The 26,159-nt window shown below is 39.6% G+C and overlaps 1 protein-coding gene across 2 annotated transcripts in view; it reads right to left on the minus strand.

Annotated features, from left to right (window-relative positions):
* NSF (N-ethylmaleimide sensitive factor, vesicle fusing ATPase) overlaps positions 1-26,159 on the minus strand; it is a 129,687-nt gene that overhangs the window by 9,186 nt on the left and 94,342 nt on the right. For both annotated transcript variants that reach the window (XM_019637775.1, XM_019637774.1), the window contains 2 exons: positions 19,724-19,790; positions 17,597-17,676 (listed from right to left, as the gene is read on the minus strand). In XM_019637775.1, coding sequence (XP_019493320.1) covers positions 17,597-17,676; positions 19,724-19,790 — 147 coding nt within the window. The remainder of the gene's footprint in view (positions 1-17,596; positions 17,677-19,723; positions 19,791-26,159) is intronic.

Here is a 26,159-nt window from a genome sequence, read left to right on the forward strand (position 1 = left end):
TTTAGCTGAGCCATCCTGCTACCTATTGGTAGCTTAGCAGCTGCTCAGCTCGGGCTGGCATCGAACCGCTGTTGCTCAGAGCTCAAACTCTTGAGTGAGCTCTTAACCAACTGAGCCACTCGGCCGGCCCTAAGTCAGGGTGTATTAATTATTTTCCCAGAGAAGATTCTTCCAGTCTCCTTCCTGAGGGCCATGAAGCCTAGTTTCCAGCATGCTGGAAGGAGGGGAGGGAAGGGTCTTAGCATCTTACCATTCAATATGGAGACTTTCACTTAGTCCTATTTGCAGTATGGCACCTCTGTAGCAGTCTCTCATTTAATGTTCATTATAATCCTGAGAATTAAGTATGAGTATTATCTCTATTTTACTGATGAAGCTACTGAGTCTTACAGATATAAGTAATTTGTTCAAGGTCAAATAACTAATAAATGACGGAGCCAGGAATGGAAACCAAGTACAGAATCCAAAATTGTATACTGCCTTTCTTCATGCAGAAAAACGTATTTTAAAAAATGTTTACTTGGAAAATGGAAGAGGGATAAAACTTAAACTTATGTCACTAGATTTATTTATACTCATTCCACAGAAAAGCTTTTAATATAATCATTAAACCTATTCACAGATCTTAGAAACTCAGGACATTAAAATAAATGTGGAAATGAAAATAAATGTAGGAAAAGGTTTTAAGCGATTGAAGAACAGATGCCAAAACAATTGCAATTTGGATTTTGTAATCATTATACTACTGCTCTCAATAATGCATGCTAACCTGTCTCCATCTTACTCATTGCTTTTGTCCATCTGCTGGGCCAAGAATGGATAATGCACCCCCATAAACAGGCATGTCAAAGGAAAAAAAGTTGATGTCTTCTGGTATAATTAGCGATTGGCATACCAGACGAAAGGGTGATCGTTATTATTAGTTACTATTAGTCAAGAAATCAACTAGCTACAAGTCAAACACATTATCAACAGACCTTTACCAAGCTCCTAGGTGAATATGGAATAGGCCTTGTATATATGGACAGATACAAAAGAGATCATTCCAATACAATATGGAAAGTGAAGGTGTTATCACAGGGAGTCAGCATGGTAGACGGAAGAGACCTGGAAAAGGAACATCCCCTTTTTCTCTGGAGATAATACCTGAGCTGAGTCTTCAGGAATGAGCAGGGTGATTAGGAAGACGATGGGAGAGGACACTCCAAGTCAGAAGGAACAGAAATACATAAGTCCAAAATAACAAAAATAAAAACTGGGATGTTGGGGTCATTATGAATGCATAAAGGTTTATAAACTACTATAATAGAAAGGTGGTACTTTTAAGTATTTCTCAACACTAAATTCTAGTACCGTGTTTCCCCGAAAATAAGACCTAGCAGGAGAAGAAGCCCTCGCATGATTCCTCCAGGATACGGAGGGCGCGCACGCCTCACATCAGGGTTTTATGACCTGTTTCAGGGAGACGGGTGCCTTTTCCACCAACTCTTTCAGCTTAAAATATTCAGTATGCCAAGGTACCATATTTTGGCACCTAAAATCACGTGAAGGCTTATTTTCTGGCTAGGTCTTATTTTCAGGGAAACAGGGTAGTAAACTTAGGGACGTATTCCTGAAACCTCATAGATGCCAGAGGCCACGCAGGCTGGGACATCCTGATTACATTTTAAAGGTAACTGCTCCTTCTTTTTTCCCCGGAGGTTTTTAATGTTCCATAGCCCGTGATTCAAACTCCCTCATCTTGCTTCCTCTCTCATGGAGGACAACGTTGGCCCCAGAAGAATGGCGTTGAGGGGGAAGCTTCTTACTCATTCCAGAAAGCTGGAACTTCCCTTTTCCCAGGGAACCTTTCTCTCTGAACGTTAACAGTGACTACGCTCTCCGGAGTGTTGAAAGACTGGGAAATGTAGAGCAACTTATAATGGAGACGCTAATTTATGTTTTGCTTTTCTTCTTGTTTAACAAGACTGCAAACACTGCAGAGAGGTCACGACCCAGGCAAGTTCAGGCCTTGACTTGTAAAGCATCATCTTTAAGAAAACACTGAAAAACATTACCAAATAATTAAATTGTGCCGGGTCATTTTGTATATTAATTAGTGGTAATGCTCATGAAGAAGCCTGATCATGAAAAAGCAGCTCTGAATGTGTTAATATAATAAAGTGCATTGCAGAATGTTTCGGAGGAAAGGCTGCCAGCAGCACGAAACAGGAAGGCCAGCTTCACACAAAAAAAGTAGAGCTTAACCCAAGAGGGTAAATCCAACTTGTTAATGCACAGCTACTAGTCTTAAGTCTACAGCCCCAAAACATGCCCCTGGATGGAAAGAAAAAAGGGAGAGAGATCACTTATTTGGGAAGAAAAAAAAAATTGTTCCCAGCATCCTCTTTCCTGAGATGTGTTAGTCCTGTTGCAATAAAGAAAAGGCCTAAATAAAATGACTATCTGCCAATCGGATTATCATAAACATTGTTCCAAGGTTAAATAAGTATTAGTTAACTCATTCTTAGACCCATAAGAAGTAACTCAGGTGAAAACATTACCATGAAAAAGGCAGGACTCAGTCAGGTGTTGATCCTTCAAAAAAACCACTTCTTTACATGATGAAGAATAAGCCAAGTACTAAGCAGCATCTAAGCCTTTTGCCACACAAAGGCCTAACCAGATAATCCACACCCTTTCACAGGCCCTGCCCATGGATTGGCCCCAATAAACTGATTTGTAACAAAAGTGCATGTGGAAGAAAGCCTTTTTATTTTTTCTTAAATAAAAATGCCACCAATATAATACTGCAGTGAAATGGAAGGGCTGATTTTAACCTGCGAACAAAAGTAAAGTCAGTTATGCAGCAAAGAAAGGCCATTTTTTTCCATATCCTTCAATGGCAAGCAAGTGTAATACACTCTTGGTAAGAATTAACTGTGAACAATTGGAAACCCTGAAATGGATTAAGAAGCGAGTTTAAAAGTGCAACTCCAAACTGCTGTGTGCTGGGAGCCTTAACCTATATTTTCTGATTGTTAGGATTTGAGGGGTTTGTAAACAAGAGTGACCATTTTCAGAATATTAAGCATTTATAAACCTAGTAACTAAAAGATACCACAGACTAGTTCATTAGACCCGTCCCAAGAATTTTTTTTCTGTTCAGGTACTTATGGAATTATGAGATTTGGTTTGTGCCTCCAAAGTGATTACAATCTAGCTGGGAAGAGCAAATAATATTCAGGGACCGCTACCAAGTAACACATCAGTAATCACAAACTCGTCATGGCTGAGCGGATATAGCATAGGGGACAGTTTCACTGGCGTGGGTCATCTAGGAAGATTCCTGATACAGTACAGACAGTGACAGAGGAGACCCTGAGGGACAAGGGATGGGTCTCTATTGCCACTAAATCCTAAGTGGGGGGTGAAGGCAGCTGAGTCTGTCTTAAGAGCTAAAAACAAAGTCTTCTTAGGGAGATGGGGAGTGGGCAGCCAATACTAGGCAGGCTTAGAATGCTAAACTAAGAAAGGAGATTTACTATAAAAAGCAACAGGGAACTAAAGAAGGTTCTTGAGGAGAAAGAACTGTGATGAAGAGCGAGATGAGCCTGACAGCTAATGTGCAGGACCGTCCAGTGGCCGGGGAGAAGGCTGCTGCATGGATGACAGGCCAGTTCTAAGAGTGAGCGTGCCAGGGAGGGGCTGCCCCTTTCACCGATACCTCACATATGTGACATCCTGTTTAATGCAAGCCCAGGACTGGCAAAAAGCAAGGGAGGAGGGGCCAGGCCCGTGTGAGACAGGTGGCTTGGTGCTGTAGAAAAAGCACAGGCTCCATCGTTCAGCGCTGTGTGATTCTGGCTCGAATATTTCACTTCTCAGGACTTATCTCCTCCTCAACCATAAAAATGGCATTAAGTTTCCTACCTACCTGTCAGAGTAGAGCATGAGGTGAAGCATGCTCGGGGGAGGGGGGCCTTTGCCATTATCAGCAGTGGAGGCAAGCATGAAAGGAAGTGAGCCTTGAACGAAAGGTCCTGAGAGGAACCTGAAAAGTCGTCCTCTGCCTGGGATGTCAGGAATCTAAAACATGAGGTCGGGTGGGCGAGCAGTGGGGCGCCCGAGTCCCTTTCTTCCCAGCAACGACACAGGGCACTAGCAGCAAATGATCCAGAGAACGCATTCTCCCAGAGGGCCAAGATTCACTGTTAGGAGATGAGAGCGCCAATCTTCAGCTTAACTAGGGTTACTGCGAGGCCCAGACGGGGCCCGAAGCTAAAGATCAAACACCCCCTCAGAAGGAGTCTGTGGCAACAGGTGAGCGTGAGGGGCCCCCGTAAGAGGCAGTGACTTCTGAGGGAACAATCATCAGTTCGGGGCAGAAGGTGCACAAAAAGCTTTCCTAGTATGAGACGCTTTAGTCCATCGCTTATCCTAGCTTCATTCTTGAAATGGGAATCATTTCTCCTATTTTTTTTTACTTAGTTTGTATTGTTCACTATAGCTTTATAGAAATTCTACCTACCATAGTGCTTGTACAACTTCACTGCTGCATTTATTTGCAAGCCTGAATCTTGTTTCTAGCCTGTCAACTCCCTGGGGCTATGTCCTTGCAGTTCTCAGCACAGCATATGTGGTACACAGAAAATACTCCTATGTTCCCTCTGCCTAGAATGCTCTCCCCTTATATATCCACAAGGTTCTTCCCAAGTCAAGGTGTTGCTTAAATGTCACCTTTCCCACAATGCACCCCCCCTCCCCCCGTCCCCAGCCCCATTTAAAACACTTCCCCTGTCCCTCACCTCCCTTCATCCTGATGTTCTCTCCGCAGTATGAACCACCTTTTAACATACTAAATACTTGACTCTTTTACTGTCTTCACTTATCTATTGTGTTTATTGCTGGTCTTCCTTCTTGAGGACAGGACTTGTCTGTCTGGTTTTAGTGATGCATCCGGGGGTCGCACAGTGCCTGGTCCATACTGAGAAGTTAATAAGTTTGTGCTGAATGAATAAATGGTGATCTCAGTGAATCACTCCTTCCTTGGTACGGTCTCTTTTCTGGCCCTGGGAGAATGCACATTATACCAAGTGTTCAGCAGGAAAATATACCTCTGAGCCCCAAGTGTTGAATGCTGTGATAACAACAAGTTTTAAAGACTATAATCTAGAGTCAATGGCATGCATGCTTCATTTACAATATAAGTAGATGCAAAGGCTGTCATCTCTTTCTTTTAGTTAATTGATCAATCAATAGTTAAGCGACTGATTGGATAATACAGACTTCTCAAACAGAGAAAAGATTCACAGAAGCTATTCATTGGAGCTAGTGAGATAACAAGAATTATCAAGCATCTCCTACAACTCTTGGTTTCCCCAAACCAAGGGAAAAAACTGACTACCGTCAAAAACCACCAGGAGACTGGGCAGTGCGAGGGGAGAAATGGGGCCTCTCGGCATATCCTGCATGCATTTCTGATTTCTCATGCTCAGATGTCTGTGACTTCTTCTTTTTTTGGTAGTTAGATGTTTAAGTTGAATACCAAAGGAAGGATGTTTCAAATAAATCATGCTACAACTAGGCAGACAACTACACTTAAACTCTCCATTAGATTTTACCCTGAAGCAAATTCTTAGTCTGCGGTCTTTGTAGCCGTCCTCATGGTGCAGCAAGGGGGGCAGAGGACAATAGGGGAGGGAATTCATGATGCAGATTGGATATGAAATGAGAAACTTCACCCTAAATACCTGTAAATAATTACTATGGGTGAGCAGCCCACTCGTGACATTAAAGGCTATTTTAGTGCCAATCTATGGAAAAGACACCGAGTCATCAGATTTGACACTCGGAGTGTCTCTTAAAGATGACCTAGTCCTCTCCTCCTCCATCTCCCGGTCATTTTGAAGGTGAGAAACCTGGGGTGAGAGGTGAACCGAGCTTTTACATCCAGGAGGGAGCTGAAACTGGGTACAGGCCTCACGAATATTTCCACTAAGCTTTGTTGTCCTTTGTTCCTAACTGTGTAATTTTAAAGTCGTATCAGCAAAGGCTGAGCCTTAACTATGAGTTAGGTAGATATATCACCTAGAAATTACGACCTCTAGGCTCTTAGGAGACAGGATTAAGAAAATGAAGTTGTACTGAGCGTGCTATAGTATTCTCACTGCCAAAGGAACAGTTTTGTAGACATGTTCTTCCATTAGACACTTAAGATGACGGCTGATTAAACCAAGCTCCTCAACCTTGCACCCACAGCAGGTTGTCCCTACTTCTCTCAGCGTTTAGCTTGATAGGCCCTAAAATCACCCCTGGGCTCTATTAGTTCAATTTCCTTCTTCTTTCTCATTTAATTTCTGTCTCTATGATTTTCATCCTTAAGGATTCCTCTTTATTAAAATGCTTTCCAGGGTTTTCTACCTGTATGCCCACTCATATCTCTTATGTTCAAGATTTTTCAAAACTTGACTTCTCTCCACACTCTGCCCTCATTTAACCCTTCACAACCCAGTTTACTCCTTTAGGCCTCAACCTTTCAGAACGTGGATTCAACGTGCCCAGTCACAATACCTCACTTATCTGGAGGCCGATTTGCTGGACAATTTCAACTATCCAGAACACAGCCAAGAACCAAGAAATAAGCAAAAATCCTCTAACTTCTAGGAATGAAAAAAACCAAAATAAAGTAAGGTTCCAATGACTTTATTCACAGGGAGTGCTGACGTGCCCATTAGGCACGATGGGCACGGTAGCAAGGGGCCCACAAAAATACTCTTTCTTTTAAAATTAGAATTTAAAGAAAAAACCTTTCAGGTCAAAGAAAGTGTTTTCAATACCAACAGAAAACAAAATTGTTAATTTTTAATGGCAGAAGGGCCCATGGAAGTCATAATGTGGCCTCTCATAGGTAAGCTCCTCCAGCTCTACTGACAGCTGCCTTACTCCTATCCTACTTTACAAACAACTCGTGAGTCCTGCTGGCTGCTGTTCAAGTTCACAGCTGACCAGAAGCAGCAACTTAGAAGACGGGCAACTGTCAGAGACACACAGACTGACGCAACTCACCTGGAGTCTGCCAATAACAGCTGATAGCAAAAACACTGAAAACAAGAAAAGGTACGAAAACTCGAAAATGAAACAAACAGGGCACCCTGGGCCTGCTGACTGACTACCAGCGCAGTCTTATACATTCTAACAGTTCTTGCTGTTACTCATGGTATTACTGACCCATATGATTATGGTTTCAATGATGCTTCTTATTCATTACTATAGTGTTTGTTACTTTGCTTCAGACATCAAAGATACATGTTGCAATTTTTCCTCTTAAAAAAGGCTAAAGTTTAACAATTGATATTTAAAGGCATTAAGCTTTGGTCATTTGGGAAAAAAATGAAGCCTTTGATCTGTTATGAATTCCTATTCTCCCTCCTCCAAGGAAACAGAATATGCTATATAAAGTTTATGAGAACTGTACACAAAATATATCCCTAAATTCCCAATATCAGTTAGTATATAAATAATTAATTTCCTAATTCTGGCATCGTCGCATCTTTCACTGTCTCTCCCCACTGCTGCAGAGCTGGAATTCTTGTGCATGACACAATGGCCCTGATAAATCTCCCTTTTACTCATCTTTAAGATCAAGAACTACTATTTGTGAAGCATTTCCAGATTTTCTCAGGTAAAATGGACCACACTTTCCTTTCTATTCCACTGGACCCCACATAACTTATAAAACCTAACTACATACATCATGTTTACACATCTTTCTCCCTCATTGGATTGTGACAGGGACACCAGTTAGCTTCTGTATGAATTAGGAAAAAATACTGCTCCTCCGTGGATGACTGAGAAAGAAGTAGTCATCGGGGTGCATGCAACCACACTTGCCCAATCCTCCAAAAGCCCAGCACCGTGTAGAAGTAAAAAGACACCCCTTTCCCTCTTCCTCAGCGACAGGGCTGCCAGGTAAAGCCTTGGATAGATATAGCGCAAACACTGCATGGGCTATGCTTATACTGAAAAATGATTTGCTGTCTTTCTGAAATTCGAATTTAACTGGGCATCCTATCTTCTTATCTACTAAGTCTGACAATCCTGCTCAGAGCAGATTCGGCTCCATACCAGAGTGGGCAGGGTGGTGAGCAGGGCGGGTGTTGACCCCAACTTGCCTTTTGCCCTCGTGCACAAGCTGCACAGCAGAACAGGTTGTCCTGGATGATGAGCTCTTTGAGGGCAGGTACAATGTCTTATTCATAGTTACATTTCTATGGTGTGGAACGAATGTTTATTAAATGCACATCCTAGTTAAAGCCTATATATTCCTTAAAGTAATATTTCAGACTTGCCTGTCAACAGAAATATTTTTGGATGGAAAACAAAGTTCCCCTCTCCCTTCCATGAAACTTAATATAATTGTCACCATCTATCTTAGTCAACCTCAGTCACATTGACATTTAACTGTCATAGGTTCAGACTAGAAGCACAGCACTGAGCTGAATGCCAGGTGGGTTTCCAAGGACAACTGTGACAGTCATGAGGCACTTTCATTCTTTTAGTCTCAGGACCACAGGGAGTCTCATAGACCAGGCCTTAAGTTAAATCAGCCTTAAAAGAAAAAAATAAGGTTAAAAAAATACATGTATTATACATAGACAAGCTTAGAGACAAAGGTAGATTCTCTTAACTCTGTTAGTCAAACAGCAAATTAGTTAGAAGGCCTGGAATGAAAGAATTCTGACAGTTATGCTGCTAAGTTAAAAATGAAAATAATAGGATACACATTAAGAAGACTTTATTTTCGTGATTATAAAGTAACAAACACTTATTGTAGAAAATTTATAAAATACAGGAAACAATAGAAAAAAATCACCAATAATCCTACCATCGAAGACACAGCAGTTTTTAAGATGGAGAAATAATAGAACTTCAATTTACTTTTATTTTTAATTTTATTCTTCAAAGAATTTCCTGTTTTATATATGTTTTAAAATGAACATCATCTTATAAAATAATAAATATTAAAATATTGGTAGGATGAGCTCAAATTTTTTTTTACTAGTAGGGCTATGTGTTCAAAAAGTTTGGAGGCCATTAATATAAAAGCAATCTCAATCAACAATTTGGCATACTTCCTCCAGTCCTTTTTTCTTTATAACTGAAATCACGGAGAATAACTGAGGATTAACTGAAAGGTGATTTGATAGTCGTGTAGGCACTTGCCAATAAAGGCCCGGTTTATACAGAGAACAGGTCACTAGCTGGGTGGCCAGAGCTTCTCATCTGACTGCTGTCACCTGGTATTTCTCCCTGTCCTCCCTTCCCATTATTACTCTTCTTATTCCGGAAACTAGTCCCCTTCTGCTGCTTCTCCAGGGCCGGCTAAGGCAGGGTCTGCGGAAGCAAGATGGCTGGCAGCTAGGGAAAAACAAAGTTGCTATATGCTCTTTCTTGCTCACATTTCTAGGGCTGGTTTCTTTGGCAGTAGCCAGGTGGAGATGAGCCCCTTTGACAGGGGTTGGTTACTTTGTTGGGTTTTTTGAATTTTTTAGAATTTTCTTTGAAGTAATAAACAACGAAAAATTGAGTTGTGCTTTTTTACGGAGAACTACAATAAACACCTATTTAATTCTCTCAACTTAAATATTACTGCTGCTCCTGTTTTACAAATGAGAAAACTGAAGCTCAGAAGTCTGTGAATTCTAATTCCTGTGCTATTTACACTGCCAGTTCTATGTGTAGTTAAGAGCCACCATCTTCGAAATATCCATTCAACAACATTATCATCTACATAGTCTAAATAGGTTAAAAAATATAAAGAAAAGAAAGAAAAGGCAGGGCCATGCAGACTGTCCAGAGCCTTCCTTGTGAAAAGCACTTTCTATTCCCCAATGTGAGGGGTAAGTAGAATTGTCTGGATGAAGTTGTGGTTACAGACCAAATGGTGACTTAAAAAGATCAAGGAAGGCCTGTTTCCATCTTCCTTCCAATAACCATTGGGAATATTGATGGGTTGTTCGGGACCCTTTGTAAGGTTCCTCTTATTGGCTTTTCTTACCCAATAGCTGTCATGCCATGTAGTATAAGCCCCTAGGAAATCTCCAAAGATTCTGTATCCTTTGTTTTGGGGGCAGGAAGGTGGGAAAGAAGCTGTGAAATGCTATTGCTATTCTGTTCCACCTCAAGCTGGGAGAAAGGGGAACTTGAGTTACACGTAACAGGTGGCTGCAAAGGAAAAAGCAAGTAGATGGGCCAGTCCCTAGAGGCTGAGGACAAGTGTCACGGGTGGTGTCCTCAGGAACCTCACAACGGCCCGAAGCCCTGGCTCTCCCTCTACCTCTCACCCTACTGAGCTCTGAAATTTATGTCTCTACTTCATCCTTCCTTTCTTAACAGGGGTCCCCAATCCCCAGGTCAGAGTATTTGTCGTAGGATTCAGGAAGCTTCTCAATTTCAGCAATGAGAGATGGGGAGCAGGGTGTCCCTGTTTCTTTTTCCAGTACTACAAATGAGGGACGCTGTGCCTCGGCACTGCAGGCTGGAACTCTGAGCTCCCTTTCCATGAAAAACACAGTAGTTACATCCTTTAGTTTTCCTATTTTACAAGCTAAAGGTTCCGTGGACTTTCTAAAGGCACTTCTTCTTTAAAACAAAGAAAAAAAACCAGGCAAATACCTTTCTAGTTCCATACAACAGTCTTAACAAAACACTAGGCCCTCTAAGAACTTTAAATCAGCAACAAAACAGGAAGAAATAGAATCTTAGGCCCAAAGCAACGGGAATACTCAAATCAGTCAGGACAAACATCCATTTCCTTTTTGAAGATCTTGGGATAAGACTCTATAAATCAGTTGTTTACAAATGGCATTCTCCGTGGACAGTGGCATATTCCTACTTTTTAGCAACTCCATGCTTTATAACTTATGTCTATATAGTCCACAGGTTTACAGAAAACTTCACTATACATTTTCTTAGTTGGCCCTCAATGGGGTAAGGCACGAGGAATTATCTCCATTTTATAGATGAAGAAACAGAAACAAAGGTATAACATTAAGGGGTAGTTCAAGGTTATACAGCCAGATGATGACTGAGCTAAGACTGACACTCAGGTTTTCTGACTCCAAGCCCAACACAAAGAATAAGTTCTGTGGAGACGCTACTCATAATTAGATGCATGGCACCATGGAATGCTACGATACTACTTTTCTAACACTGATATCATGTCACAGTGATATATTTAAGGCAGTGGGGCTAGATAAAGACATTCTGGCAGACAGAATATGCTGTCTCAGCACCATCAGCATTTCTCTGATGACTAAAATTTAGGTATTTAATTATGAGTTATCTAAAAATGGTACACACACACACATCTTGTAATTTTCTTGTATTCATTAATCCCTATTATAGATGTGCTCTACCAAAACAACAACAAAAAACCCTATTTTGAAAACATGGTTTTATTCAGCAGATATCTTTAGCAATGTTTTATAACAGGACTCAACAAAATTGTCTCACTGTTTTTTAACATATTTTAAATTGTTCTACATACACAGTCATGTGCCGCTTAAAAACGGGGATAAGTTGAAAAATCTGTCGTTAGGCGATTCTGTCGTTGCACCAACATCACAGAGCATTCTACACAAACCAGATGGCACAGCCTACTACTGTAACTGTGTGTGCTATACTTTTACACAACTAGCAGCACGGCAGGTTTGTTTACACCAGCATCCCTAGAAACACATGAGTCATGTGTTGTGCTACTATGTGACAGCTACGATGTCACTAGGCAATAGGAATTTTTCAGTTCCATTATAACCTTATGGGACCACTGTGGTGTATGTGGTATGTCCTTTACCAAAAAGCTATGCGGCGCATGGCTGCATATATATTATATATATGTTCGATTTACACAGAACTTGGAGACAATCTACTATACTAAGCAAAGTATAGAGAATTTTATACGCGGCAGTAGCCATCTCATGTCACTGACTTAATAAATGGGAAAACTGGGCCCCTAAATTGTCAGTCATCGTACAGCCTTTTTTCAATAAAGAAGTCCAATGCAAAAGTCACCATGTCAGTGATTACGATTAATGTGTCTGGCAAAATGACTAAACCTCTTTCCTAAAGTGGTTATATATCTTATTGAGTCATATTGTAGTCATTAGCCAGAGTTAATTTTGAACAGATAGCTGGGGAGATACTCATGTTTAGGCCTGCATGATTTGGAGCTTCTTCCATCATCTGGCTGTTTCGCTGAAGCAATCCTAAGCCTTGCTTATTAAGAGTTGCTTAATATTATCAAGACTTCCTAATAATATCTCTGAAGTAAGATTGTACTAAGATGTCACATAAGAATTATATAAAAAGCAATCTTGTTTAGAGACTGGTAATGTTAAAGCAAAGCCCATGGAGAAACAAATATGTCTGCCAGAGTTCCCATCAGTTTACTAACCGTTTCTTTTTGGTTCACACGTTATGCCCATCCCAGCTCTAATCACTACCTGTTTTTTTATTAGATAATATTCCTAGGTGCCAGAGCAGTGAGGAAGTTATTTTTTTCAACAATTTTATACTTTACCTAAAAGTCTAACAACTGTTAGTTAGGTCTGAGTTCCACTTCAGTAATATTGCTATGAATTTGAAGTGATCTTCTTTTGTAAAAGTTTACATTTTCCAAAGAATTTTCTAACTGGCATGCTGCATGTGAGTTACAGGTGGACTAAGATAGTAAATGCTCGTCAGCCCTCGGGAAGGCTGGGTAGCACTTGGGTGGCTGCATCTCTGGCCAGCTTTGAGTGGTGGCCTCACCCCTTTACCCAAGTACATCATCAAATGTTATCGTTTTCTATAAGCCATGACCTGAAAAAGGTTGGGAAACGCTGAACTGAACAAGGAATGGTTCTCCAGAAATTCACGGTTATTCTGGGACATACAGATGAGGCCTTCCAGTTTAATTCCCAAAAGCGACAAGTGAAACCAGCAGTAAAGCAGTCACATCAATGGGCTTAACGACTCCCACGCTTGTTGAGGAAACTGGGAAGTCATGTCATTTTACAGCCCGAGGAGTTCCTCTTCAGGTCCTTTATTCTGTCTCTCCCACCCCTGCCCTGAAAAAGAAGGCACCACGAGAGATCTATGAGGAAAATGACGAAGCCCCTGGCGCTGCAGGTTGCGGGAACATTCACCTGGCCTTTGCCGCCTTCCTACTGCTGCTTCCTTGACACTAAGACCAAGGCTTTCAAACCCCTGATCTTGCAAAGCACATTCCCCTCAACTTCCATAAATCTGCAAAACTTGAAAAGAGCCCCAGTGTCATCAAGTAAAAGAGGCGGCTTTCGGACTCTCCCTGGAAGGAGGGGTATCTTCCAGCCTCTCACGGCTAAGCCGGACATTTCCTAACACTGGACAAATTGTACGTCCAGCTCAGGGAGGGTGAACTGCAGTGGTCTTTTACCCTCCAAGCCAATTGTTAGCTTTTCACAGGAACCAGCAGGGGAGCACATGTGAAACCTCTGTGGTGACGGTGAGCGCCCCCATGCCTTGTGTGACTCTGCATGTAGATGAAGCAGCCTGGGCGCTTTCTTAGCTGTGGCTGCCGAGTTCTCAGAGCAGCCCTTTTCTCCGGCGTGGCGCCCTGCTGGGACAGCCCTTTTCAATTTTTCTATCCCCCCACGATCTCTTCTCCTGCAGAACACAGGGAAACTTGATTGAAATAAAGACCTAGGGAACATGTTTTATTTTCTCCTGTTCAATCCATTTTAGAAAAGCTTTTAATTGGTTTTAAAAAGATGCTAAACAAAATGTGATGATGTTTTTCAGTCTTCGTGAACTACTGATGCCACTTTTTATACTTTCAAAGGACTAATAAATCAATCACGAAATTAACTCTCCAGCTACATTTAAAGCAAATCCACTGAATACCAGGTTCATTAAAAATCTATGCGTTTACCTAGAAAAAATTTTCAATTCAAAGAAAATTATCCTAGTAACTGAAATCTGACTTGAATTTTTAGTCCTGCACTGAAAATCCAAGACCAAAGCAATCACAAAGGGAAAAAAGGAAGGCTTGTGAGCCAGTTTTTAATAAGCCAATTTACAACGAGGGCGGGGAGTGGGGGAGGGGGAGAAGTAGAAAAGAGAATATCTTGATACATAACAACATAGTGCCCCTGAAGGGGTCCTTTTATTTGAGCATGTGCACACATGCACATAATTTTTCTGTGTGAAAGCTGGAATTACAACAAATGCAAAATTAAGGATTCTGTGACTGATATGATTACTCTATTGTATACATGTACCGTTCCTCTTTTTAAAGAAAAATACCTACAACTTTTCTGTTTTCTTGACAGTAATAGCTTTCTACCAGTATATGCATTTCTACAACATTCAGATTCATATACTTTTAATATTTAATTGAAAATATCTAAAAAACATACATAAATGCTTCTGCTCTAAAATGACAAATAATCTTGATACAGGATCAGCCTGAAATTTTCCCTTATTTTCCTGAGAGAATAGAAACGAATTTTAAAAAGCAAGGTGATACAGAGAAAGCGTATTTTTATTTTGTTAAATATATGCCAACAAGAAATATTTCAAACATTACTTTCTTCTGCCACTGATTCACTTATACAAGAAGTCATCTAGCAGTCCAGGTCAGAGTCACCAAATTCTGATTAATTACAGGCTGGTATTCTCTTAAAAGAGAATCTCTGCCATTTCCAATCACTAAGGTGACCAGGTTTTTTCCTTCTTACGTATTCCTATATCTTTCCTTTTCATTCCTGAGAGAAATGCGTTCCACGTCCCTTTTTCTATGATCCAATTCCTATTTCTAAGACTTCTCCCAAGCTGGGCCAGGGGCTTTGGGTGCTCAATCCTTACTTCTAGCTCTTTATATAATTTCCTTTTTATCATTTAAGTAGCTTCTGAAACCACTTGTTTTTTTGGTAACCATTTTATTGAGATATAATTTGTATAACACACAACTTACTGATTTGAAGTGTAACTTCAATGGTTTTTAGTATTTTCACAGAGATGTGCAATCATCACCACAATCAATTTTAAAATATTTTCACTACACCAAAAAGAATCCCCATACCAACTAGCAGTCACCTTTCATTCTCCCTATCTACCCCTCCCAATCCAAAGCAACCACTCACAAATCTACTTTCTGTTTCTATAGATTTGCCAATTCTGGACATTAATTATAAATGAAATCACAAAATACGTAGTCTTTTGTGGCTGGCTTCTTTCGTTTAGCATGCTTTCAAGTTCATCCATGTTATGGCATGTATCAGTACTCATTTCTTTTTATTGCTGAATAACATTCCACTGTATGTATATACCACATTTTACTTTATTTGATGAACATCTGGGTTGGTTCCACTGTTTGGCTATTATGAATAATGCTGTTATGAATGTTCATGTACAAGCTTTTGGGTAAGCATGTTTTCACTTCTTTTGGGTATATATTTAGAATTGTGGGGTAATATGGTAACTATCTTTAACCTGTTGAGGAACCGCTAGATTGTTTGCAAAGGCTGCAGGATTGTTATACTCTCATCAGCAGTGTACAAGGGGTCCACTTTCTCCCTATGTATGTAAACACTTATTATTATCTGACTCTTTGATTACAGCCATCTAGTGGGTATGAAGTGGAATTTCATTGTGGATTTATTTGCATTTTCCTGATGGCTAATGATGTTGTATATCTTTTCATGTGCTTATTGGTCATCTGAACTTTACTTATTTTTGAATCTTATCACTTTAATCATACTTGCCAAATACAAACCATGGCACTAGTAAAATAGTTAATCCTACAAAAATGACACTCAAAAGTGTATTTTTTTGTATAAGTGAGATATATATATATATATATACATATACATATATATATATATAGTTGAATAAGTTATTCATGAAGTGCATATGTATAAACCTGTGTCAGATGCTGTAAGATTCAAAAGCATAAGCTAATGTTCCTCTCCTCAAGTCTTACAATGATTTTTCACAAAATAGAAAGTTATTCCTAACTGTTCAATCAAAATGTTACAGGACATATTAAATGTTAATATGTTTTTTATTTCTATTAGTATCTGTTTTAGATTACAAATAATTCTCAGCTAGGGGATGTCTTTCTGCTTAAATCAATGTGTACAGTACTTAATAATGTAAAGGACAGGCTTGAAAATACCACTGAAAAACTATTCTTCCCTCTCCCAAATGACTTTTAGCATAAATTCTTTTTATGTAAAAAATAAAAGAAAAAAGTATATATCTATCAAGAAATACATTTAAGTGCCTGCAAAAGTCTCCCAATCTAATAATTTTTAAAATGCTGATTTTAAAAAAGGATTTTTTGGTATGCGATATATTTAGATACTGGGGTTATTTATTTTTGTTCCAGCAACTTTAGATATATCTATATGCATTTATTGAAGAAATCAGAGAAGGAAAAAATATACTCACTTCACTTCTCTAACTTCAGCCTTAGTATAAAAGCTAAAATTCTAATTACTGGGAATGATAGTTTATGAAAAGATGATTAAAAAATCCTTTCACAATGCATATATGTAATAAAAGGTTTCGAGATTGTTGTAGGTTATGTTTCTTTTCACTATTCTATAAATTAAAAAAACAAAACAAAAAAACCCCAAGAAAATCAAGACAAGTCCTTCCCTTAAGGTCTAACACACACACACACACACACACACACACACACACACACACACGCTTTTAACTATTGACTCTCCAACTTAATATTAAATATTTTCCATACTACTTAGTTTATATCTCTAACTTCATATATGAGATTCTCATAAAGCCATTAAGATGTTTTTCAAGTTAGTACTTAACCCCTTTGTATCCACTTTTGAGCGGCATTTCTTGGAGGTTACAGCATGTAGAATCAATCAAGAGAATTTGTGTCTTGTGTCATAGCCAAACATGCTCTGGCAGCCTCTACATAATTAACATACTTAACCATCCCTCTTAGGTTAGTTTTAAATGTGTTAGCCTATCAAAGTCACCAGTCTCCAATAACTACATCAGTAAAATTGCAATCACATGAACCAAGATATTTGCTATAAACTCACTCCTTAAATACGCCACATGCCATAAGAGAAATCACTCAAATTCATCTGTCTAAATAAATAAATAAACAAACAAACAAACAAATAAATAAATAAATAAATAAAATCTGCCTATAGGAAATAAATTTCCTCAAATACAAATTCTTAGAAAAACCTATGAAATGATAAATGAAACAAATGGGAACATGTATTTAATCCCTTTGTATATTAATATTATAGTCTCTCATAGGAGATGAAGGGGGGATAAGGATGTGTATGTAATATGATGGGGAACTTAAAAAACCAAACAGAATACTAATTGAAACTATGGGATCTTGAGAGCTTCAAGAAAAAGACTGAAGAACTTCTCTGTTTGTTAAGAAAATCATTCACCTTAACACAGAAGGCCAGGCTAGATGACCTTCAAAATCCCTCAGCAGAATTCTATGTTTATAGTAATCTACTTATTTAAAGAGAGTGCACTGGTATATGCAATCTACCAGAAAAACTCTGTGAAAATGTTCCTTTCTTATTTTTACCTGAGGAGGAGCCTTTTTCAGCAACACAAGAAGAGCCTGTAACACCAGGTTAGAAAATCGAGGGCCAATAGGGACATAATCTGGAAGAGAAACATTGCTCTGTTTAGGGATCGGTACACATAGGCACATATTCCAAACATTCCGATTTTTCTACATCAAGAGGAAACGCAGTCTTACATAACAGCCATGCAACTGACGGTAATAAGAAAAAATATCTCCGATAACTTGAATGCTTAAAATATTATTTAAGAACTCTTACCAGTAAAATTTTTAAAAAACAGCTCTTACATATACATTTTGAGTTCATGTTGACATCTTTGTCTGATATTCAGAGAAAGTTTTTTATTGTTTTTTTTTTCAAAGAGGGTAAAAACCCTCAGGTGTGTTTATTAAGCATTCCCAAGAAATTGCTGCAAACCATGGCAATATAGTAAGTACACAGCTAACAAAACACCATGCTAGAGAATGGACAGAGGTGAAAATGGTAAGTAATAATAATGTAAGTAAGGTACTTCCATATAACTGAAAAGATGGTATAGCCACTAAATCGGTCTCAGGTGGTGAAGAACAAAGACCTTCCTAAAAGAACGTTCTACCTGTTAAATTTCTACCAACCCTTGAAGGTTTAGCACAAATGCCACCTCCTTAGCTTTCTCTGCGTATTGCATGCACACTCAATCTTGTTCTGTGCATAGAGCTACCTTCAGGCACCAGCCCTTTGAAGTCCAAAGTGATCCTTCCCTTTTCTGATTATCCAGAACAAGGGCACATTCCACTTTGCATTAAGTTTTGCCAATATATGTTATAACAACAGACAGCATCTTACTTATTTTTCTGAGACCCTAAAAATTCTAACACAGTAAGGGCTCAGCAGATGCTTTTGAATAAATGAACAAACACATACAGATAATAACTATTCATACAAGTGAAAATATACTTCGAGGGCACACATTCCTGACATAGTAGTGTTGCTATGACCACACATCTCAATTGTGTTTAGATAAAGGAATTCACACAGAGCTATGAGTATGTGCCTAAAAGCTTTTAAAGAAATAATCCTATAAACTGGGCTGAAATGTATCAAAAACAGCAGACCCAAAACCCAGGTCACTAGATAAAACTATCAATTTAAGACCTCACTGATATACCTGCTTTGTTAAGAACAAACATGGCCTTAGGAAATAGAAAAATAAATAACAGAGGACCTAAAAGCAAGTCTGAAAATCATGGGAAAAATGTAGTCAGAAGAGTTAACTTGAAATCATTACTACATTATGGATAAGGTAAGGAAGAAGGGATTCATCAGGTGTTGGATAGTATTTTCAGAGGTTTATTAAGTCACCAGGTGGGCTCAATTTCTACAGAGTTTATTACAACATCCTGAGCCACTGTTATAAGTTTAGTCCATATTTATCTTATTTTTGCAATGAAATAGAATGTAAGAGTAACAACACTTTCCTGGTATTTATTTGTAGATTACATCTTATGATATGAGTGTAGGGACTGTCTTATTCATCTTTGTATCCTGTAGGAGTGTACTTAAACTTAGGAAATGTTTAATAAATATTTTTAAAAATCACTGTAGAGCACTTTTTCAGAATGTTTTCAATATTACCATCCCATTGTTGTCTTCACAATTACTCAATTGGTAAGTAAGGAAGGGAACAGTCTCTTTTATAAGAGCAGCAACTAAGTAAGGTACAAGGAGCTTGCAGCTTCTGCCCCAAGTGTTATCGCATTCCAATCGTAAAATCATCTTTCATTAGTTTTGTCAAAGTTCATGAGTGGTACTTCTGAGCTACAGGCAGCTCAGAGGTACTAAATAGCAAATATATCCATCATAAAAAATTACGAATAATTTATTATAGGCAGGGAACTCTGTAGAAGATACAAACTAATATGAGGCAGGGGTCCTTACAAGAAAACAGTTTATAATGGCGCTACAGTTAAGGAATATTTAACATGAATACCACCATTGACTAGAGAGATAAGAGATATTTTATATTTCCTTATAAGACAGGTATTTCTAATTGCTTTATAGTTTGTAAATACCCGTTATTTTCCTCTTGTAATTGGTGAGTTGTAATGTGGCAAAGACAGTATAATATAATGACATTTATGACTCACCAAGCAGTCTTTCAATGTCATCCACGACTACACAACTGAGCTGGGATTTGTATGCATCATCAAAGATCTGGAAGAAAGCAAAGCCATTTGTTATTGCATTGCTCTCCATAACGATGACAATTTTCAAAAACGTACAATTTAGTTAATTCTTGAGCAATGTCAAAACAAAGCATAGCAAAACACCAATATTTCAGATGACACTAAATTAGAATTTCAGAGATAAAGCAGTTATTGTCTTGCCCAAGACGATACAGCGGGATCACGGCTGTGTCATGCCCGGGATGCTGAGGAACCGCTGGTCACTGATCAGCTGACAAATCCCGCCAAATTGTCACAAAGCTCTCTCCTATCTATGTCAGGAGCATGACTTCCATGTTGTGACTCAAGAGCTGCATGAAGCCATGAGGGAAATGTAGAATAACATTGGATGCTATGTTGTTATCTCTAAGGACTGTGGCCCTGTTAAGCAAGGATAACATTCAAACAACAGAAGCTTGTCAATTCAAATTCGACCATAATGGTCAAAGTGTTTACAAAAGAATTAAAGTTGGGTATAAAGGATCAGACAGATCTGGTTCCATCGTTAGAATCAGACAAAAGATAACAGTACATTGTCTTATGACAGCCAAAGAAATGGAAATTAAACCAAGCAGTGAAGGAAGTTGTCATGTCCTGACAAGGAGGTAGCAATTTCAAGCCAGGCAGAAGAATTCATTTATGTGTAAGTTGAATATATGTGCTCAAGGCCTTGAGACCAGCCTTTTTGTAAATGTTGAAGTTCCTTTTCCAGGGACTATAATTGGAGCTCAGTGCATCCCACTGGTGTCACCTGCAAAAATTTCCTGTATCCCAGTCCAGTCTCTCTGGTTGGTAGGTAACATCAACCAAGATGGTAATCACCCCTCCCCCGCATCTTGCTTGTGGTGGCATAATGTTCCTTCATAGGCATCTTTTAACTATAGAAGATTAAAAATTAAGTATAGAAATGAAGTAAATCAAACCTACAATACCAATATTTTCATACTAAGTTTAAAGACAACCTGTGTATGCTTGGTCTTCAAAGTATTTGTAACAATTTTTAAAATTTACCATATTAGAGTAATAGATTAGCCTTGTTAATTCAATTTAAAATATGCAATTGAATAATTTTATGTTGGAAGGTAAAAGATAGTCAATAGCCTTGCAAATGGTAAAGATTAACCATACTTTTATTATGTTTTAATTTATCACTTAATAAATATGTTTACTTTGAAACTTGGAATGTTTTGTTTGTTAGACAACTGAAGTACTGCAAAGAGAAAACATTTTATATGTGCAAATATAGTTTAAGATATTTAAAGAAATTTAATTAAATTGTAAAAGGAACAGGTAAATTTTACTAGACTTACAAATAGAATAAGTAATGTAAGTGAACTTTTTTAAAGTTGAAGTTTTTGTGTTGAAAAACCAGGTCTTCAATGATGTAATTTTGATATGTTGAATTTTAATTTTTTAGACCTCAAATTAGCTACACCTGGTCTTTTCTATGCTCAAAAGTCACCCGCAAAGGCGCAAAAAAACCAAAAAGACCCCACAAAAACAACAGCAAAACAAAACAACTCGCACTGACCATCTGGATGGTAGTTCTTCCCCAGCAGACTATGTTCTGTGACAGAGGAGCTGTGTCCTCAGTACTGCTCTCAGGGCCTGATACCTCCCTGCTGCTTATCCCATGTCTGCTGCATGCATGCGTTAGGGAAAGCATGCTTCAAGAACGGCTCTCCTGCTTCCCTCTGCACGATTCCCTTTACCTCCCAGTCACCCTCCCACCTACCCTGCCATCCTTAGCTGTCTGTCTCCCCAGTGGATTGTGAGGTCCATGTCAGCTCCAGCCCCCAGCACAGGATAATAATTAGTACTGTGATGATATCTGCTCAGTGGCGTCAATGGTTGGAACCATACAGGTTCTAACTCCACCTTGCCATGGGTCAGCCGTCTCTCTTCTCCTGTGGCACAGCATTCTGTATGCTGTGTATATGTTATGGATGCATTGTATTTTTCTGTGTATTACACTAGGCTGTAAGCCTCTGGAGGCAAGTGCTCTTAATGATCTCTGTATCCTCACATCACTGAATATAGTGCCTTACCAGGAAATAACCAACACATATTTACTGAAAGAATAAATGTAAGTGTTTTATATTAAGTAGAAACATCAAGTAAGTAGTTGGAGATGTACGATTGAAGCCAGGGTCTGGAACGCATTCTCAGGGCAGCGACTGCTGAAGCCATGAGAGGGAATGAGATCTCCGAGAAGAAATGGCAGAGGCAGAGGCTGAGGGCTGAATCTTGGAGTGTTGCTCTATTCAGTCGTTCAACAAGTATTTTTTAAATTCCTATTACGAGTCAAACATTAATGAAGGCAGTAGAGAGAGTAACGAGTAAGACAAATATGATCCTACCGTCACAAAACTTAGAGTGGTGGAAGCAGGTCACGTGTGACTATGTTGAGCGTGACATTATAACGCCAGAGGAAATACAAGACGATAGGATGGTACACAGCAAGGGAGCTGTGGTGGTCGCGGGGGTCCCCATACACATCCTGGACCTCTTTCTGGCATGTGGTAGGACTGTACTTCTTTACCCCCTCTTAAGTGAAGTATGATTATGGGGCTTGCTTTGGTTACTGAAACGTGAGTGGAAACGTATCACTTTCTGAAAGAAGCTTTGAGAGCCATTTAAAGCCACTTATGGTTCGCCATATTCCCTTCACTCTGCCTTGGCTGCCATGGAATCGCATGTGAGATGGAGCCTCCACTATATTAGCCTGAGTCTCTGAGAAACTATAAGGAGCAGAGTTCTCTCTCTGAGCCATGAGGGACATAGGCTGGGAGCAAGAAATAAGCTCTGCTGTGTTAAGCCACTGAGATTTGGTGGTTGTTTATTACTGTAGTATAACTGAGCCTATCCTCACAGCCTCAGAGGCTAATGGAGCCAATGCTGCACTCCTCAATTTAGGAAGTGACCTTTAAGTTGAGACCTGAGGACGAACAGCCAGTGGAAGAGAGCAAAGAAAGTGGTCTAAGCAGAGCATACTGAACATTAGGAGGCACAGAGGTGAGACGATTCAGGAGCACTGCAGAAACTGACATATAGTTGATAAGAATGAAAATGGAGAGGTGTCGGTGTCGGTGTGGTGTGTGTGGCGACTGGTGGGTGACAGGTGAAGCCGAAGAGAAGTGGAAGAGACAATGGAAAAGTTTGGAAGCTGCTCCACCGGGGTACGTTGCTATTTTTTGAAGACAGGACCAATACAGCAGTCAATGTGGTATCTTATAAACTCAGGTGAGTTAAAGGAGTTGCTAAAAATAATGCTTTGTTCTTCAAAATATTTTTCAGGATTCTACTAAAGGCTCTGATGCAAGTACATACTTCTGTCTGTTGAGCTGTCATATCATGGATTAGAGCCACAGGGACTTGGGACCCTACTTTCTACATGTTTCCTGAATCAGCCTTTCTCCCTTCTTAAAAACAGTATAGAGTTTACATGGTTACAGGGACCTTACTAAGGACACTGCTTGGGTCTAAACTGATGATAATTTGCTATGCAGTCTCATCAACTTATCTCTGATACTGGGATTCATGAAGCACTACAAATCAGTTGACTGCATGGGCTGCCTATGACATTTTAGAAAAAAAAATACCTACAGCAGTCATTTCATGTAGTTTTTATACAGACAGCTCTTAATGTACTAATTACTATCACAGGGAGAGGAGTAATCATAAGTAACTCTTAACAGCATACTAACCATGACCAAGGCAGTGCGATTCCAGTTGGAACTTGACTGGTTTCAGTGGACCAGTCAACTGAAACTCCTTTGGGGAGCAACACTGATCTAATTTAAATACACACACCCCCTTTCACCTCTCACACATTCTTTGCCTTATCTAGTCACAAGTGCAATACAAGGTCATCGCTCTCCGGCTGGGTTCATGTTTTCTGCCTCGTCTCCTCAGCCTCTTCCATTCTTGGCTTCCTGGCCCAGGCCCCAGCAGAGTATTTACTAAGATACTGAGATTCGACTGGCAAATAACGTGAGAGTAGGCTAAAATCTAAGTGAGATATTTGCACACTAAGCTGGGACATTCTACCACAACTTTAGGTAGATAAACCCCAAACGGGTTCTAGAAGTATTAGAAGGAAAGATATGAAAAAAAAAAAAAGTACAATTGTTCAAACTGCCCGTTAGAATCCTGCAAGTGAAATGCCAAACTTCCCATCAGTCACAGCACACAGCACACGTGCCATGCCTGCGCTAGATCAAATGATGCCAGTGCCACAGTTAGCCGGGTGGGCTGACGCTGCGGCTAAATCTTACAGGCTCTTTAAAAAACTAATTTAAATTCTGATCCTCTCATTTAGTAAGATGAAAGTATGATGCTCAAGCCTTTTCTTGCTGGAGAGGTTATCAGTAGGGGATCATATAAGTTATCATGCAAACCAGGGCACTTGAAAGGGGGGAGCTGCTAATAATCTTGCTGGAAAAACAGGTAAAAACCAGGATTGCTCAAAGCAAATTGGAGTGTATGATCATCCTCGTTTTATCAGGGAGTTTCCTGTAGAGCAGGAAACACACACTCTTTCTCTTTCTCCTTCTCTCTCTTTCTCTTTCTCCTTCTCTTTCTCCTTCTCTCTCTCTCTCTCTATCTATCTATATATATATATATATATAGATAGAGATAGAGAGAGAGAGAGAGAGAGAGAGAGAGAGAGAGGCCTTAAAGTTGGGTGAGAAGTCTGAAAGAGAAGGCTAAAGAAAAAAAATGAGAAGAACTGAAGAAAGAAAAAGTGTGAAAAGGAGTGGTGTCACCAACATGGAACTAATGAAGACTATTCTAGAAGGTGAAGACATCTCAGGAAAACACAGAACCCCACAGTCTTCTTCTAGCTGAGAAGTGAGACTTCTCATAGTGAGACTGTCAGCATGAAGCCCTCTGGTACCACCTCTCTTATGTGGTGGGTCATACGAGACAACTTAGAATGTGAGGAGCCTGGGCCAAGGTGAGAGCAGGCTGGCTGCACGCCGTAGGCACTGAGGAGAAAAAGGTTTGGGGTTCCTGACACCCAGGGGTGAAGGGCAGTCTGAATGTGGTCCTCGGGGGCACTGCACACTCCCCAGGCACACAGCCCACTCCTGGAACCTTCAGACAAGCTGGGAGCCACCTGTGTGTAGGGGAGGGGCAGCAGCTGCAGACGCTGGCGTCTGTATGAATACAAATGGAACATGCCAGCATTAGCCCCATGTTAATCCCAGCCTTTCAGAATCACAAACCACAGCAAAGCGTGCTCTAAGTAGATTCTGTCCTCCATTTTATATAAACTCTTTAGTTCTCTGAGGTAAGTGAAGCCAAATTCTCTGTTTCTTTTGGGGCTGAAAGAGTTCATCTCGGTTCTGAAGGGGTTGGCATGAAGTACCTAGTTAGTAGGGATCTGATGACAGTAGGAATCTGATGACTTAGAAAATCCCCAATGTAGTAAATCTGTCAACAATTAGCTGAAAGCATACTCTAGTCATATTTGGTAGCATATAAAACGTAAATGAGCAAATTCAAATCGGTGTTATCAGTAATAATCTCTGGTTTCTAAAAATAACTTGGGAGTACACCAAGCCAACATCAGCTGTCTTCTAATGACACTGCCTCAGGAAGTGGACCGAAACTTCTGGCAAAACACTAAAGCTTCCTGGAATGACCTTAAAATCCCTGATTTGTTCTCCCTGCTTTTCAGGAAAAATTCTTACATTTTCACATAACACGAGCCACGCAGAGTGAGGTATTCTTAATGATATGAAAAGTCACAAGGTCTGAAAGTTCTACTAAAGATCTGCATCCTCCTCCTCTGTGTGCCAAACAGATGCAGCCGCCAAAAGACAAAGTGCATTAAACAAAACAACAACAAGCGCCCACCCCCCAGCCACACAGGGACCCGTGGTCACTTCTGGAGCGTCCACTTCTCTCGGTTAATACATGCACAAACTTCAGCAAATCAGCTACATGATATATTAGGATGTTAACCCAAAACATCCAAATTCTGTTGCTTAGTAACTGCTGTCAAAAGATCCAATTTCCAGCTCTGCTCTTTGTATGGACTAAACCATGAAAAGAGGAGGATTAGGCACCATGATTCTGTTCTGTGCACACTACAATTTGCAGTGGGATTTACAGGAGGATATTCAAAGCAGATTATTTCTTTCTTGCAAAGCTAGTGGAAAGAAAAATTTCTTCCATTAATTTTCAGCCCTTTAAAAACAAGACTATATTACGTTATTAATGGGTATAGTTTTATAAATCACTGATATTTTCACTTAATTTTATTCGAACAATTTAGTCACATCAGATTGTTCTATTTCCTCTCAGTACTGATTGTGCACTCAGAAAGCATCAAGATTAGGTAATTAGT

This window comes from Hipposideros armiger, unplaced genomic scaffold (assembly GCF_001890085.2).
Source record: "Hipposideros armiger isolate ML-2016 unplaced genomic scaffold, ASM189008v1 scaffold_34, whole genome shotgun sequence".
Classification (NCBI taxonomy): domain Eukaryota; kingdom Metazoa; phylum Chordata; class Mammalia; order Chiroptera; family Hipposideridae; genus Hipposideros; species Hipposideros armiger.